Source organism: Sitophilus oryzae, unplaced genomic scaffold, assembly GCF_002938485.1.
Source record: "Sitophilus oryzae breed Bouriz unplaced genomic scaffold, Soryzae_2.0 scaffold_1576_pilon_pilon, whole genome shotgun sequence".
NCBI lineage: Eukaryota > Metazoa > Arthropoda > Insecta > Coleoptera > Curculionidae > Sitophilus > Sitophilus oryzae.
Genome location: NW_022146254.1, coordinates 9,060,317 through 9,079,378, shown reverse-complemented (window position 1 = coordinate 9,079,378; position 19,062 = coordinate 9,060,317). Strand labels below are relative to the sequence as shown.

Genomic DNA, 19,062 nt, shown 5'->3' with positions numbered 1-19,062 from the left:
GTAAGAAACTGCCAGGAAACAAGTTCAGATTCGTAATCTACGACCTCAAAATAGGGTGTATACCACGGGGGTGTCACTTGTATGGGAAAACAGGCAACAGTCAAATTTAAACGTGCCAGGACCAACGACAAAGAAAGCAACATCTGCCAGGCATTGGCTTTCTTTGTCACTCACATTGCTTAAATCATGATACCGCGGCCATTTTGTCAACAAAGAAGCTGGCCGGGCTGTCCTGGCAAGTGATTTAAAACAATTTTGCTTTTTACAATATTAAATTACCATTTGGATGTATTTAATGCGATTATTCAATTAACTGGTAAGTCAGAAATTACACACAAATACTTTATTCGTAAATACAACTAAGATGTAAACGTAGTTTTGTATTTTTAGATTTCAACTTTTGCAAAGACCCGCCGATAGAACTTGCCTGGCAGCGTACCTGTTTAACTAAACGTATTATTTCCTGATAATAATATCAAAACACGTAAGTACCTCTATAATTTATGATGACAAATGATTTTGATTATGTTTTATGTTATTTAAATACTTTCTAACCTCAAATAATAGTAAGATCCTTGTTTATATCGCACAGCCCGTTCAAAACTGTATTGTCTTCAAAAAATGTTTACAAAACAAACAATTATTACAAAAACAATGTCCTTTTAATCTGATTTATACCTCAGAAGGATGCCAGTAAAATTTTATTAAATCAACATTATATTATTTGGCCATTAATATCCAAAAAGGAGCATATTGCCTTAACTTAAATTTTCTTTTACTTCTCTTGACAATGTTCTCTATATTCTCTATTTTGAGTTAGTAAACTTTTGAACGGGATGTGCGATATATAAAATACATAATATATCCAAGGGTATGATCTGATAAAAGTATTTTTTGATGCATTTTTTGGTTGTTTATGCACGTTGGCTTGGTTTATGTTTTATTCAGCTTATATTTATTTGGTATAACAGTTTTTTTTGCCTTTGGAATGGCATGCATTGAGCCTAGATAGTGTTTCATTAGATCATTAAAGGAATTTAAATTAGCATATATTTTTTGTCATATTAGTGTGTTATCATGATACAGGTAGTTGTATCATAGTGCATGTTATATACCTATTATATACTTATGTAATGTAGTATCAATAAATAGATAATAACATACTACTAAAATGTCTTTTTAATAGTATGTTTATCTTTCCAATTCACTAGTTATTTGCAAAATGTATTTTGAACTAATTTAAGTCATTAATTGATCATCTTTCTTTTTCAGGTTTCGGGATATTCTTTTTCATTGTTAAAAAAATATATATATTTCAATATTATTGTAATATAAATCGCAGCTCTAAAAAATAAATGATATTGTTTACTAATGTGTAATTTATTTACTATGAATTTTCTCTGAAAATAATAAGTCTTTAATAATATCATTGATTTGCTGTGTAAAGTTAATAGACATATTTTTTAATACATTAAATTATATTAAAGTAATAAAAAATATGTTTATTAACTTTAAACGGTAAGTCAGTGATACTTATAAAAATATTTTTTTTTTAAATTTCCCCTCTTTTAAGCCCCGCCCCTCCAATTCCCCTCAATTTAGCTAGTACTGCCAGGCGACACCAGATGGCGTCTGTTTCCATTTTTTAACATGAAGTTAGCATTTCTTTAATGTACCTATTCTCTGGTGTATACCAATTTTGGTGAAAATTGGACGATTTCCACTTTTCCCAATAATTACCTAAATATTTATAACTCAAATCTATGAAACACGAAATGATCGCGAGAAAAATGAAAAATATGGAAGAAATTATGTTCTGTATGTAGAATACTAATATACTAATGCTGAAAATACTTACATCACCAAGATAATAATAGTCTAAAGGCATTTGGGATTCTGGATAAATATTTTCTAAATACCACCTGAAACTCTTGCATTTCAGTTTTTCTCTTAGCGCTTTCCGAGACGATACGTCACCAACAGCTACATTTCTGGCGCCTATATTTAAAAAAATATCAATTTTATTATGAACAATATCAATATTCTAGAACCACAACCATTATTACAAGCTTTAACATCAAAAGCAGCCACATGCATTTCTAAAAGCACAAGAAGAAAAAAAAACATAAACAATTGTGCAATAATACCAAATAAAAATAGGGATTCTTTAAAAAATCACTGAATGAAAAAAAAAATACAAATGTAAACCATAATTCTAAAACAAAAGGTGTAGAAAATGGTGACCAAAAAAGTTTATACCTAGAGTCCATAAAAAAATAAATTGAAAATTAATTATCAAATCTAGTATGTGTATAATACAATTAAAAAATATTAAAATTATAATAAAAAAATCAATATGTCAATGCAATTAAGAAAAAATAATATAGGTCTAGGAAAATATTAAAAAGAATTATTGATTACATACGGTTATTCCAACGATTGTGTAATTTATATTTATCATAAATATATTGAAAAGTATTGGGGGTATTTCAAAAGTCGAAGCAAAATAACGTTAAATTTTAGAGTACATGAATATTGGTTTCCATTTTTTTAATTTCTTCATTTTTGTTTATTAAAAAACTTTAAAATTCAGCGTTTTCATTTTATAACAGCATACCTATAAGTATTATGAATTATGTCATTTCAAAATAAAGTTTTAGATTATCCGCCTACAAACACAAGATAAAAAAATATATATGTTTAAAGACGACCAGTGTTAAAACAAATTATATTTATTTTTCCTCGGCAGAACAATTTAATTCATGGTTTTTTCAAAACAAACAAAATATAATATTTGAATTAAAAAATAGTAGATAAAAATCTTTCTAGATGGTTTGACTAACATTCACTCTGGATAAAATGCAGTGAAAATTAAGATTTAGTAGATTATCAAAAGTTTTTTTTATTAAAGTAACAACCACAAAAAAACAATTTTTTTTAAACAAATTTTAAATCTCTAATAAATAGTAGATTATAACAGAATAAACAATCTACACTAAAACGCACAAAACTTGGTATTCGTTTCACTTATTCTTACTTCATCTAGTATTCTATATATATAGTATACTATTAAGAACGTTCTAATAAAATAAACCAAATAAAAATGAAACTTTGAAATAAACTGTAAAAATAAACGTCTCTAGTTTAGCTAACAACTGAAAATCATGAAATTACGTGACAACAAACGGCAACATTGTTGGGTATACGATTTGACTAGTGGGACGTGCATTTCTGTGATTAAATGATTGTAACTATTTTAACTTTGTGTTTGTAACTGTATTTTATCCCTTTACTTTGTTTTGTTTGACTTTACTCAAAAATATTTTACCTATTTTGACTGTCTTTTAGAGTTATTTTAGCTTTGGGCCTGAGGGTGGGATATAATTAATCCCGAAACATGTTGCCCCATCACATAAAAAAATTATTTTTTAAAATAAATAATTAAAAAAAAGGTTTCATGTGAGGTTTGTGTCTCCTTCCCCTCGCTAGAGGATTTCCATTTACAAAACACATTGTTAGGAAAACGAGAAAAATAACTTAATGCGAATTTCCATGACTCATAATCAAAAATAACTCTTAACTCATAATAAAATATTTGAAAATAAATGCTTGTAATGCATACAAATAATAATGCAACATTTTACGATTACGACTAATCTTTAATCATATATAAATTTAAAGCCAAATATCTTAAGTCGTTCTTTTGTAACATTTTGTCGTTGCCTGAATCCAAATATTTTTGCTTACATTAGATGTAATTTAATCGTAATCAAAAATATAACGCATTAATATGGTGTCCTGTGATCGACTCAACTACTAAAAATAAAAATACTAGCTGCAAACAATATTACAGTGGTAGTTAATAGAAAACAATTATTGTCTGTACAAGCAAACTGGACCTGGATTAATGTTATAATAAAAATCCTTCCACTGGTCCAGCCAAACCTCTGCCAGTCTGGCGTTGTTGTGGTTAACGATGCGGGAAGTACCACCGGGAAAGGAGTAGGGCGTCGACTTGCGGAAGACGTGGCCGACGTGGGAACAAGTGGCAATTTCCAGAGTACCTCCGCACATCCACGCCTTCGATTGGTTGAAATTACAGAAAAAATATTTTCATATACATAGATGACAATTTGGTAAATACATTAACGTTTAACAGTAGATTTATCGCACAATTGTTTACTTTGGATTGGTTAAAGTACAGTTTATTTAGCGTTGGAGTTGCCTTCAAAAAAATTACTTTTTTAGTTACTGTAAAAAGTACTATGATCACTGGTGCGAACAGGTAGTATACCCTGTTTTACGACTCAGGTTAGATTTCGACATATGATAACAGAAAAAAAGGCAGATGACGTCCATACCAATCCATTTATTTCGCTAAAAAAGTTTCTAATATTTCTTTTTTCTTTGAATAAAATAATATTTCTAAGTTAAATATGGATGGGTTTATGTACAGGGTGGTGAACCTCATTCACATCGGTTCATTATACGAAAACAGAAAGATGTGGAAACAAAATATTTTATGGGCATATGTGAACTTATGCAACACCCGGTATTTTATTTCATATTTGGATCTTTTATTATAAGGGTTAAATACCGTATGATCGAAAAAAAAACGGCGTCCAGTTGGCTTGGAAATGACGATCGATGACATTTCCCATATAACTTTACATATAAAATGACAGTGATTATTTCATAGCCATCGCTGACGCCGTTTTTATTCGATCAAACGGTATGTTTACAAGCTTTGATTTTTGAGATATTTAAAGATATTTCAATATGCATGCTAGAATAAAAAAGATTGTCAACACCTTGTACATTGCTTTTCAGAATTAATTATTGTGTTGACTTTTAAGCCAAAGAAACAAACTTTACTGAAAAATTTGATTGCTTATTTGTTTAATGTATACAGGGGTATCAAAAATTGATAGTGTATTTTAAATATTTATTTTACATAAAAAGTTTGTTATTTCAAATACAACACTCTGTATTTTTTTTAAATAAATCGAAGCAGATTTAAATGCTCTTTCAAGCTATATTAGGATTTCCTATACCTATCTAGCTCAGATTTTTGGTACCCCTGTATAAATTTAAGAAAGCAATAACATTTTTCAGTAAAGTTTATTTCTCTACCTTTAAACTCAGCACAAGAATTAATTCTGAAAAGTAATGTACAGGGTGTTGATAATATATTCTATTGTAGCATGCATATTTAAATATGTTTAAATATCTCAAAAACCAAAAATTTTAGACACTTTTAACCCTTATACCGGGTGTTCCATAAGAAAAAATATAACTTTGGTATGAATCTCAGTTCTGAAACACCCTGTATATTTCAAAATACTTTTAAATTGTGTTTTCCTCCCCACATATACCTAAGAAATATTTTGTTTCTACATCTTTCGAATGAGGTGCGCCACCCTGTATAAATCTGCCATGTCGTCTCTTGTTGTTTTCAACCAGTCTTATTGGTTTATTTCAAACACTATTACAGATCATATTGCAACATGATTCAATAAACGTAAATGAGTTGTTAAACTCGTCAGACACTTCAAGCTTTTTTGCAACAAAAGGCAGATTGAATGAGAGATAATTGACAAAAAGCAGACAAAGGGAAACCAGACATTTTGCGCTGGTTACAATATTTACAGATATTTTTCAGGAACCGTGTTCAGTAATAATAAAAATTTCAGGCAAAATATAGAAACGGAACAGAAAATCATAAGCAAAGTAAGAAACGCAATACAGCCTTAAATTCAAAAGTACTTTTTTGGCGTCTGTTGAAATCCTCAGTGGACTTTCTAGTCACAGATGCTGAAAACAACAGTAACAATAAATAAACTGCACTATAAGGCCCAAACGTGAATAAACCATTTTATTCTTATTTTCACACATATTCCACATAACATATCAATGTTAGTAAGTCATTAAATTTGAAATAAAACAGCAACAAAAATTCAAACAGTATTTTCCTTTTCCCGGATTTTAGAGGTAAAAGTGGAAATCATTTTGACCTCTCATTTCAATTCTAAATTTTTTGAAAAACGGAAAAACTGTACAGGGTGTCCCACTAAGAATAGCTCTCGGCTGTATCTGGGAAAGTATTAAGGCTGATTCATGGTACACCGGGCCGTACCCGAGCCGGGCACGTTTCTTAAAGTAGACACGGTAGTAGAAGCTCGGCCCGTGCTCGGCTTAGCATGAATGCATAGGTATAAATACCATTTGACAATGTTTAGCCGTGCCTTCACCGTCGCACGGCCCCGGCCCGTCACGGTGTACCATGAATCAGCCTTTAGTAGTAGAGCTTGCGGAAAAAAAAATATTTATAAAAAGAAACCATGAGAAATTGCTGAAAATTATTTTCAATAGGACGGCCGATAGACTGCTATGGAAAATAACAAAATAATTTTTTTAGGAAAATTTGCTAGGTTCGATGTACTAAATAATAGCTTCATAATCTTCAGTAAATTTTAGATCTTTTTTGTTAGAACCATTTTGCCGTATCTGCTAAAATAAAGTGGTGGGGGAAGGTTAGATTGCAGTTTTTATTTAAATGTTAATAACTCCGGACTGGATGATCGGAATCCAACAAATGAGAGCTCGTTTAAAAGAGCGTTTCTTACTCTATATTATATATGGTGGCGCTGTCATCAAACACTACGCGTTATTTCAAAAAATTAAAGGCGATAGTATATGTAATTTTAGCTGATACTAAAGAGTAATAAAAGTTTAACAAGTCAGCGAAAACTGCATCTTGATATCTTTTTTCAAACCGAAGTTATTAGCAAAATTATAATAAACTAGCGTGTACCAGCGACTTCGTTCGCGTCGAATTAATCATTTGTAATGGTAATGATAAAGCAAAGCAAGAATTCCCATTAACACACAAACTGGATAAAATTTTCTCACATTTATGTCAGCATGAGAAAAAACAATATGGCGATATTATTATATAACTTGGTAATATTTGAGGGGTAGTTTCATCTCGTTGGAATTTGACTTTCGAAAAATCCGTTTGCCAAAATAAGCTTTTTACGTCAAGCAGTTTAAGCAGAATCGTGGTTAAGAAATTACCCAACTTTTTGGAACACCCTGTATGATTTTTTAAAAAAATTCAAAATATGTAAAAAAAACAAATAAATTATGCTGGTCCAAGCGTTTTCCCGAAAGACTAACCGTTTTTTAAATAACAAATATTGTAATATTTGAGGGGCGTTTTTACCCTGTTGGAATTTGAGATTCGAGAAACCCCTCCTTATCGAACCTCTACTAGCAGAGAACCTCTACTCTAACGCAGTTTAAACAGAATCGTGATTACTCAATGGTCATATTTTATGAAACACCCTGTATAAATTTATAAAAAATCTTAAAATATGTAAAACAAAACAAAATAAAATATACGTGTTTAAGAGTTTTTCCGAGAAACTCACCGGTTTTTAAATAATTTTTTTTTAATATTTGAGGGATAGTTTCACCCCCTTAGAATTCGAGTTTCAAAAAATCCCTTCTTATCGAACCTCTACACCCTAAAGTCAATCTGTTTTCCAAAAATCAGCTTTTTACGTCAAGCGCTTTAAGCAGGATCGTGATTAATCAATGATCAGATTTTTCGAAACACCCTGTATACATTTTTAAAAAATCTTAAAATATGTAAAAAAACAAAATAAAATATACGTGTTTAAGCGTTTTTCGGAAACTTGACCGTTTTTTAAATAAAAAATATTGTAATATTTGAGGGGTGGTTTCACTCTCTTGGAACTGGAATTTCGAAAAATCCCTTCTTATCGAACCTCTACACCCTAGAATCAACCTGTATGCCAAAATTGAGCTTCTTACGTTGAGTGGTTTGAGCAGGATCGTGATTAATCAGTATGTCAGTCACACAAAGGATTTTATATATTAGTATAGATACGAAAATATGAGCCCTTAATTACCTTATTTTTCTAACACGGTATTACTAGCCCTCTTGATTATGACCATTCAAATAAGAAATAAGATAAAAAAGATTATTTTATTCAAAAAATCGACAATGAACCAGAATACCATAATACTAGGTGTATTAATATCTAATAATTAAGATATCAATGACGGTGGCAATAAACGACAACTCTGTGAATTAATGGTAGGTTTTGGAAAAAAGTTGCTTTTAGAGGGATAGTTTAAACATCAAAATATTATTATATCTTTTTTATTGCTTTTCTAAAAATGCCTTTCTTCAATAGAGAAAAAACGCTGTTAAGACTATCAAAATGTTGATCTAATATCTAATAACACTTGACGTTTATAATATTACGTCAAAAGCAACTTTTTTCCAAAGCCTATCATGACTTAACTGAGGCGTCGTTTCTAATTAACAGTCATTGATATCTTAATTATTAGATATTAATAGATCTTATTTATTGTCAGAATGTTCATAATCAAGAGGGCTAGTAATATTGTGTTAGAAAAATAAGGTAATTAAGGGCTTATATTTTCGTATTAATTTATTATAATTTTGCTAATAACTTTGGTTTGAAAAAAGATATCAAGATGTGGTTTTCGCTGGCTTTTTAAGCTTTTATTACTCTTTACTATCAGCTAAAATTACATATACTATCGCATTTATTTTTTTTGAAAAAACGCACAATGTTTGTTAAATTGTAAGACAGCGCCCTCTAGCGTCTACATTGAAAAGCTTATTATTATTGTTTATACGGTAAAATATAGAGTAAGAAACTCTCTTTTAAACGAGCCCCCGTTTGTTGGATTCCGTTCATCCAGTCCGGAGTTATTAATATTTAAATAAAAACAGATCTAACCTTCTCCCACCACTTCATTGTGGCAGATAGGAAAAAATGGTTCGAATGAAAAATATTCAAAATTTACTAGAGATTATGAAGCTATTATTTATAGTACCCGTTATCTAAGCAAAATTGTGTAAAAACTCCTATTCCTTATTTTTTTATAGCAGTTGCGCCCTCTAGCGGCCGTTCTACAAACTTGAAAATAATTTTCAGGAATTTCTCATGGCGTCCTTAGCTATATTTTTTTCCGGAAGCTCTATGTCTAATACTTTCTGAGATACAGTCGAGAGCTATTCTTAGTGGGACACCCTGTACAAGTATATTTTTTTGATGTTTCATTTCAAATAAGAAAAATTATACGTTAAAATGATAGTTCATGAACATGACACGTTAAAGAGCATTAGAATAAGTTAAAGCACGCCCATTTCAATCGAGACAAAGCAGTTAAACGTCACTCTTATCGAACCTGGGCTCATTATGTAGTAAAACTCTTTCCAATCGTCCATCCAGACTTCAGCTACCCTGGCTGCGTTATGCAGTACGATTTTCGAAACCCCTCCTGGAAATGTGTAGGGAGACTTGTCCCGAAACACGTGTCCCACGTGGGAACACGGGATTATCTCCAGGATTCCCCCGCACTGCCACACCTAAGCCCCAGGCAGGAATTTAAAAAAAAATACAACTAAACTGGTTCGAGTTCTTATTAAAAGTTTATGGAGCAATGTACACTGAATTCGTAAGAAAAAGCAGTAGACCCGTGTCAACATTTTCAACTAGTAATATTTCATATTTACACGCTTTACCTGGTAAATTAAGATTATGATTTATATCGAGTGCGTCTCAAAAGTGGCTCATTCCTATAACTTTTTTATTTTTTCAGCATTTTTTATGAATAATTTGGTACCACACACTTGGTATCTCGAGTTAAATTGTCGTTATGAACCGCATGTTACAATTTCAATTAACATTTATATACGATTTAAAACCATATGGGAAAATGTCAAAAGTTAACATATCGTCCCAATGCTGCCAAAAGTCACTAACTTACTTTTTTTTACTTCCGAGAAAAATGCGTCTAAAGATGAATTGCATTGCATAAAGATGTTATAGTTAGTAACTATTCGGTATTAAAATAAAACGTAAATAGCCAGAAATCGTAGTTAATGATTTTTGCAATCGTTTTGCTTCAAAACATAGTTAGTGATTGAATTTGGTTGTTCGGAAAAATGTTAGTTAGTGACTTTTGGCAACAATAGGACGATATGATATGTCATTCTATTCAGAGTATCATTTTTTATCGAATAAAGTAAAAAATACCGAAGGAGTCATTTAAAAATCAAAAGTTGTAGTCAATTCCGGTGAAACAGGAAGTGACCAAAAACAATTAAATACGTCAATCAATCCTAATTTATATCATACTAGTTGAAGCCTGGCGCATCCGCCACGACATCATGAAAAAAAACTTTTTTTTTTAATTAAATGAAAAATAAAAAATCCGGCGACGACAGTTTTTAGAAGAGCCAATTAGCTATCATTTAGTAAAAATAGCAACTTTCTAGAGCAAGTCGTTACTTCAGTAGAGACGACACAGATAAACATTAGAATTTTATATAATGTAGATGTTAACATACCAAACTCATTTTTTTATCCGAAAAATAAAAGTTATTGAGCTGAGCCACTTTTGAGACGCATCCGGTATAGTGATTTTAGAACAAAATGTATAATCAAATGACTTTATGGGAAAACGCTAAATCGAAAAATTTTACCAATATTATACAATCATATTATACAATTAATAAAATTTAAAAAAAATTTCTACTTAATTTTTTTTTTCTTAATTTCTTTCTTTTTCCGAATTTCTACTTATTTATTTTCATCCTGTATACTAGCTATATCAAAGTACTTATATACTATTAATCATGATATAACTATGTTTTGTAAGCAAAGCTGATTAAAACAAATATATTATTTACAATTAAATTCTAACAGTACCTAGAAAAGCGACAAATGATGTCGAAATATTTTATAAACAATACAATACACGGTAAAAAATGTTGCTTCATAATTATGGTTTAAAAATAGTTTTGTTTATTTATTATGAAATAAACGGAAATGAAATATAAGAAAATAGAACAACTTGTAAAGGTTCAGCAATAATTAGCTAGCTGATATTTGAAACGAGGTAATAATTTGAAAAAAAATATGATATACAGGATTTCAGAGAGATTTTTCAGAGAGTTTCACAAAGGTTTTACATGAACCGCTTTTTTAATGGAATAGCCTGTATACCATCCTGGATACTTGTCCGTGGTCTGTATTTTAATGCATGCGATAGAGATAAATATAAATGAACGGTTGAGACACAAAATAAAAAGCGGCATACAGTGGTAGACCTGTTCGGTGTTGAGATTTGAACACCGGTGTTAGGTGTTGATGACCACCGGTGTTCAGTCCGTGTACCGGTGACAACACCGGTGTTTATCTCAACACCGGTATTCATTTCAGCACCGGTGTTTATCTCGACACCGGTGTTCATCTACAACACCGGTTTTTACGTGCATAGAAAAAATAGACTATTTTAAAAACTTTCATGTATACTACTGAAATTATACTAGTTAAAAAATAGGGCAGAATAATATATAATATTGCAGAGTATCGATTTAATATTTTTATCATATTTAATTATATGAGAAAATATATCTAAAACTTTATAAAGTATCTACTATATAGTATATTTATATATGTACTAAAGAAACTTAATATTGAAGGAGACAAAACGAAGCAGTAATTTAAAAAACTTATAAGTTATACTAGCCCTGGTCACTTTATTTCCGTGCTCTGTACTTTAATGCGTAAGACAGAGATAAATATATACGACCAGTTGAGAGACAGAGACAAAATAAAAAGCGGCATACAGTGTTGCCGGTTCGTACGAGAAATAAAATAATAAACGAATTTTGTTATTATATTTATACATTTGATATATTAATTTAAGATAAGGTAGTAGATATTGATATTATTTGTTAGGTTATACTGTAATGGTACTCGGTTAACTAAGCAGTTATTTACTGAAATTCGCCGAGGATTATTAAAATAAAGACATATTATTATTATTATTATTATTATTACTAGTGCGGTTTGAAATTTTGATGCAAAATCCGGCAACACCGGAGAGAAGAAATGTATCAACCTAACTTTTATCTCTTTTTAATACATTGATTTTTTATTTAAGCTGTCTACACACTGTCTTACACGTTAAAATCCAGATCACGCAGTTTCGACGACCAGATCGGTATAATATATAACACTAGTTGGTTGTATAAAATAAACGATTTTGTAGTTAATATAACGTATATAAAAGTCTATACTATTACGTGTATTTATTAGCAAAACATTTCCCAAAAAGAAGTAAAATTCGAAATATTTCTAATTTTAACAAAAACTCGAACCATCCTTTAACAAGCTAGCTAAGTAAATATTTATGTCGTTATCACACTCTCACAGACAAACATATGCTACTCTTTGCTAGTAACATTTTAAAACAAATGTCAAAACGGTTTTTAACCGAGAAAAAGGAATTAGTTGCATCGTCCTAATACCACAGCACTCATAATATCACTACCACAAAAACCCAGTGTTTTTTGTCGCCAAAATAAAAAAAAAATAAAGCTCCAGCAGCGCTGACCCAAAATAAAAGTTTTTCAAAAAAAGACGCCAAACCTGGAACCATAGAATAGTAAAAATCTTTCCATTCGTCCATCCAGACTTCGGCAACCCTGGCCGCGTTGTGCAAAACAATTTTCGAAACGCCTCCTGGAAAAGTGTACGGAGATTTGTCACGAAACACGTGACCCACGTGCGAACACGGTATGATTTCTAGAATACCACCGCACTGCCATACCTAAATGTGCATTTATTTCGCTTTATGTAGGTGTTACAAGTTGGTAATTCCGTAAAACGGTATATTGAGGTAATTTTTAAAACAAAACTTACCCTGAAACTCATTTCCAAGTTTTCGCCGCCCCATATATCCATTCCTTCATCGTACGACCCTATTTCGTAGAAATAATCCTTGTCTATTGAGAAAAGACCTCCGGCCATGGTAGGTGTTCTTAATGGGGCCGTCCTGTCACCTTTTCTCCTGTCCATTTCCCTCTGCGATACTCTATACCTTAATACACATAGAATAATGTAAAATGAAGGTAAATTATATAGAAAGACAATTAAAAATTGGTTCTAGAAATAAATATGTACAAGGAAAACCATCTCGAATAAGGTAAATATACTTTGTAATAATCTGGATACTTAAAATCAACCTAGCAGTTGATTTCTGTGATATAGTGTTTGATAAAAGCCTTCATAAAAGTCAATCGGTTAAATCAAGTAGGCTATGGATATTGAGGGACAAAAAACCTATAAGATATTAAGCCCCCTTTACAATTAACGTTTTACCTGGTCAGTCAAAACTATCAAGTCAACCCTTATGTGTAGAAAAATATATCTAAAACTTTATAAAGTAAAAAAAAAAGATGTTTTTACCACTATGTATATTTCCACTACATAGTTTTTCATTATTCAAGTTTAATAGTATTGACATTATAATAATTCTAATTAATACATTTTAATTTTGTATTCCATACTATTTTCAAAGTACTATTTTGACTAAAATAAACAGTAATCCATTTGTACCTTCAATAAATTTTGAATAATTTTTTTGCAACATTCTGTATATTCCAGTTTAATAGTATTGACATTATAATTCTAATTATTACATTTTAATTTTGTATTACATACTATTTTGGCTGAAATAAACAGTAGTTCATTTGTACCTCCAATAAATTTTCAAGATAAATTGCAAATAAATTGATATATTTTTTGGAACATTCTGTATATTTCTCAATATTCAAGTTTAATAGATAGTATTGACATAAAAAATCTAATTATTACATTTTAATATTGTATTCCTTACTATTTTGACTGAAATAAACAGTGGTAAATTTGTACCTTCAATAAATTATAAAGGAAAATTGATATAACTTTTTGGGAACATTCTGTATATTTCTTAATATTCAAGTTTAATAGTACTGACATTACAAGCCTAATTATAACATTTCAATTTTGCATTCCTTACTATTTTGAATGAAATAAACAGTAGTTCATTTGTACCTTCAATAAATTATGAAGGAAAATTAATATATATTTTTTTGGAACATTCTGTAAATTTCCTAGTATTCAAGTTTAATAGTATTGACATTACAAGCCTAATTATAACATTTTAATTTTGTATTCCTTACTATTTTGAATCAAATAAACAGTAGTTCATTTGTACCTTCAATAAATTATGAAGGAAAATTAAAATATTTTTTTTGGAACATTCTGTATATTTCTTAATATTCAAGTTTAATAGTATTGATATTACAAACCTAATTATAACATTTTAATTTTGCATTCCTTACTATTTTGAAAAAATAAACAGTAGTTCATTTGTACCTTCAATAAATTTAATTATGAAGGAAAATTGATATAATTTTTTGGAACATTCTGTAAATTTCCTAATATTCAAGTTTAATAGTATTGACATTACAAGCCTAATTATAATATTTTAATTTTGTATTCCTTACTATTTTGAATGAAATAAACAGTAGTTCATTTGTACCTTCAATAAATTTAATTATGAAGGAAAATTGATATAATTTTTTGGAACATTCTGTAAATGTTCTAATATTCAAGTTTAATAGTATTGACATTACAAGCCTAATTATAACATTTTAATTTTGTATTCCTTACTATTTTGAATGAAATAAACAGTAGTTCATTTGTACCTTCAATAAATTATGAAGGAAAATTAAAATATTTTTTTTGGAACATTCTGTATATTTCTTAATATTCAAGTTTAATAGTATTGATATTACAAACCTAATTATAACATTTTAATTTTGTATTCCTTACTATTTTGAATGAAATAAACAGTAGTTCATTTGTACCTTCAATAAATTATGAAGGAAAATTAAAATATTTTTTTTGGAACATTCTGTATATTTCTCAATATTCCAGTTTAATAGTTAGTTTTGATATTATAATTCTAATAATTACATTTTAATTTTATATTCCTTACTATTTTGACTAAAATAAACGGTAGTTTATTTGTAGCTACAATACATTTTGAAAAAAAATTTATATATTTTTTTTGGAACATTCTGTATATTTCGCAATATTCCAGTTTAATAGTATTGATATTATAATTCTAATTATTACATTTTAATTTGATATTCTTTAATAACTTTTAATGAATTAGATAACGATCATTTGCACACGCATTAACCCCCCCTTTTGTATTAACACATTTCACTTACCATCTAAAATTAAGTTTCCAATTGAAACCACCCCAGGTCATGTCGGAAGCTGTAATATATTCAAAAGTTTCATCTGATATAACGTCTATAATAGGACACACAACGGTTTTTCTATTCTCTACTATTCTGGCAAGAAGTGGCTCTAACCAACCCTCTGTACATTCACAATGAGCATCTAGGAAAGTAATGACCTAAAAGAGAAGTTAGTATTAAAATAAAACAAAAAAATGATCTATTTATTATTTCACCTGTCCAGTAACTTTTTTTGCTCCTAAAAGCCTAGCCCGGATTAGACCTGATCTTTTTTCAGTTCTCAATACATAAGTAGGTACTGGAAGAGTTTTAACGTAGTTTTCTAATTTCCTACCCAAATAATCTAAAAATAAATTATTATTTAAATATTTCATTCTAAATATTATTACAATTTCTAATTGTGGTTTAGAGACAGATTATCATTTAGAGACCAATTGCTAGAAATTTTAAACAAATATTTAAAAAAATATATATACCGGGTGCGTCTCAAAAGTGGCTAACACCTATAACTTTTTTGTTTTTTTTTTCGATAAAAATACGAGATTTAGTATGTTAGTATATGACATAAATTAGGATTGATTGACGTATTCAATTGTTTTCGGTTACTTCCTGTTTCTCCAGAAATGACTTCAACTTTTGTTTTTTATATGGCACCATTGGAATTTGTGTTTACTTTATTTGATAGAAATGAATAGAATGACATAACATATGTCAACTTTTGACATTTTCGCATATGGTTTATTTAAAATTGTAACATGCGGTTCCTAACAACAATTTTACTTGAAATACCAAGTATGTAGTACCAAATTATTGGTAAAAAATTGGGCAAGTGCGAGTCGGACTCGCGCACGAAGGGTTCCGTACCACTCATTATCTCTACAACATTAGACACTATGTTATTATAAACTTTTTTCCGATTTAGCTGAAATTTTGAATGCGCGTATAAGTAATTTAAAAAAAATGAAGAAACACATTACTAAAAATTGTATTAATCAATAATAAATATGTAAAAACTAAAATAAATATGTAAAAATATGTAAAAATTAAACAAAAACGATTAAAAAAAGTCGCCTTGACTAGGATTCGAACCTGCCTTACTACGGCTCCAACGATATAGCAGCCGTAAAGTCCTAACGCTTTAAACCACGCGGCCACTGAGGACTTAAAAGATTCTATGTAAAATTCTTACTTAAAAGATAATGTTTAGTGAAAGTACTTTTTTATTTATAAATAAACATTTATTTAATTCTGTTTTTAGTATTTGTTCTTATAGCGGCAACATAGATACATTATCTGTAAAAATTTCAACTCTCTGACAGGCTGATGGACAGACGGACGGACGGACAGACAGCGAAGTCTTAGTAATAGGGTTCCCCTTTTTTACCCTTTGGGTACGGAACCCTAAAAAATGCTTTTTCCAAATATGTTAATCAGTCACACTCATTCCATTTCAAAAAATGAGATATGATTAAAAATTCGTTTTGGACATCTTTTAACTGGCCAGGACAAGACACTAAAACATTAGACAATCAAATCTATTTTTCCATGGCCCTTGATTAAAAATTAGTGTTTTTAACACAGCTATGACACTCTAAATTGAAATTTAAAATACTATTTTTAAGCGAAAATGTCAAAAGTTGACATATGATATGTCATTATATTCTAAGTGTCATTTTCTATCCAATAAAGTAAAAAAATACCAAGGGTGCCACTTAAATATCAAAACTTGTAGTAATTTCCGGTGAAATAGGAACCAATGGAAAAGAATTATTGAATACATCAATCAATCATCAATCCTAATTTATGTCATTTACTAACATAGCAAATCTCGTTTTTTTTTGAAAAATAAAAAAATTATAGGGGTGAGCCACTTTTGAAAATTAAAAGTTATTTTGTGGTTTATTATATTTTTTTTTAATTAAAAACTAAATTTATATGACTTTTATTTTTTATAAAAAGAAGTAAATGTTATTGATACAAATTTAATAAGCAATCAACTACCTCTTTCACTTGCATCATCAACTAAGATAATTTCTTTTAATAAGTTTTTTGGAGATCTATTAATAGCACTCCAAACTGTTCTTAAAAGTGTTGTCCATGCTTCATTGTGAAATACAATTACAATGGAAGTAGCGGGAAGAAGCCTTGGATAGACTTTAGTTTTACACCTAAAAAATAGGTTTTATTAAACAGATTTTATGTATATCACAGAAATAAATATAAACATTAAAACTAGATAGGTTGTAACCTATTTAGTAGATTAAAATACTTAAAATTTTTGGTGAAATCATTATTGTAATGTGAAAGTTGTAATAGTTTAGGTAACCAATTGGCAAATTCAAAACCACTTAATTTACTATTACTAATTGGAAATGTGCTTAATTTCATAATTGTTATTAGTAAATTATAAACCAAAATGGTATGACAACAAAATTTTTTATAAAATTATCAAACATTTCTAGTTTAAAAAAGACAATATATACAATTTTTTAATTAAAAAGACCTAAAAACCTATATATCATAAAAATATTCATACAGACACGTGGAAAGTGAGTCAAACTGAACCAACCAACCAATTAGTTCCACTAAACTCCAAGAAAATAGATCGCCTCATGTGAAAATGTGTAATTCAAGGTAGAATTACCACATATTATACCTTGTAAAAACAATATATATCATATGTAGCCACACTTATCAGGCTACGTCTTTATTTCTAAATACTCAGATTCTACATCAAGATAAAATTATGTACAATAAGGCGCAGCATTGTTACTTACCCTTCTAATCTAACATCTTGCAATGATCTGTTCAAGGATATCATGTCACTTGCTAATAAATTAAATTGATTTAATTTAAATTTTTCTTTCATCAATTCCTCTTGACTAGAAGGTATATGTACAGCTTTACCCTTTTCCCCAACTTTGCCTGATACAGGCAAAACAACAGGTGCTGGTCGCCATCTGTTCAGCACCGATGGATGATACGTTAAAGAAAATCCTTGCAAATTACTATCAGTCTCCCTAAAATTAAATTTAGATACATTAAAAAAACATCTATAAGCTTAAAACATAAAAATATAAAAGAATAAGATTATTGTCATTACTTATACCCTAAATATCTTTATCTATTTATGTTAAAGACATATAGTTATCAATTCTGATTTTTAGAAGAATCAACTAAATTCAAAAAATCAGAAGACTTAATTTACTTTACCTTTTATTTATTGGTAGCTCTTCTATTTTGTTTTCTTCTAAGGGGAAGTCATAATCTTTAGTGTCCCCTACGAGGGGCTGTGCCTCTGGGGTTTTTGGTTTACATGATCCCCCAAGGCATTCTGAATAAAAACTTAAAATAACTACATCCACTAAAAACCATACTAACGAGGTTAAAAGGATTACCCTGCAGGTATGTATTCTGAGTTTTCCGTGTAACATCTTGTTTGTATTTGATAAAATTAGTTTTTAAAACACTATATACATTACTGAAACTCTAAACTAATTATCACAGGTTAGACAGATTATGAATAATCAGCAAAAAATTGCTGGGAATTGTCTGGTAGATAGGAAATGTCAAGAAAATGGAAAAAATGTAAACAAATTTTCCGATGTTATTGTCCTAGGGTGCCTTGTGTTTTCGACACATTTCGATTCATTATCACTCAAGATCTTAAAATGGTGCAAAATAGGAAAATATTCTGCTCGCTTTCACTAAAAAAATCATAATTATTTGGTTTCGCACCTAGATTTATTTACACGTCGACATTTACCACGACTCGGAGAACTTGACAAAATCTTGACACTTGACACGGAATCCACCCCTCTCAACCCTCACCCCCCCCCCTAAATTAGTACATGTACATATGTCACAACCAAGGATGGGTTGAACGTTAA

At 29.6% G+C, this 19,062-nt stretch overlaps 1 protein-coding gene across 4 annotated transcripts in view; it reads right to left on the bottom strand.

The window, feature by feature from the left end:
• LOC115879464 (polypeptide N-acetylgalactosaminyltransferase 5) overlaps window positions 1-19,009 on the bottom strand; it is a 35,311-nt gene extending 16,302 nt beyond the window's left edge. Inside the window, exons 1-9 of one of the 4 annotated variants that reach the window (XM_030896354.1) lie at window positions 18,939-19,009; window positions 18,386-18,879; window positions 17,950-18,192; window positions 17,174-17,340; window positions 15,388-15,515; window positions 15,140-15,330; window positions 12,780-12,957; window positions 12,507-12,687; window positions 1,859-1,998 (exon numbers count right to left, since the gene is read on the bottom strand). In XM_030896354.1, the coding sequence (XP_030752214.1) occupies window positions 1,859-1,998; window positions 12,507-12,687; window positions 12,780-12,957; window positions 15,140-15,330; window positions 15,388-15,515; window positions 17,174-17,340; window positions 17,950-18,192; window positions 18,386-18,606 (1,449 nt within the window). In that variant the 5' untranslated portion in view covers window positions 18,607-18,879; window positions 18,939-19,009. Of the gene's footprint in view, window positions 1-1,858; window positions 1,999-3,899; window positions 4,081-9,252; window positions 9,434-12,506; window positions 12,688-12,779; window positions 12,958-15,139; window positions 15,331-15,387; window positions 15,516-17,173; window positions 17,341-17,949; window positions 18,193-18,385 lie in introns of all 4 variants that reach the window. The other 3 variants (XM_030896356.1, XM_030896353.1, XM_030896355.1) reach the window with 3 other exon arrangements.
• Between the last annotated feature and the right edge of the window lie 53 nt (window positions 19,010-19,062).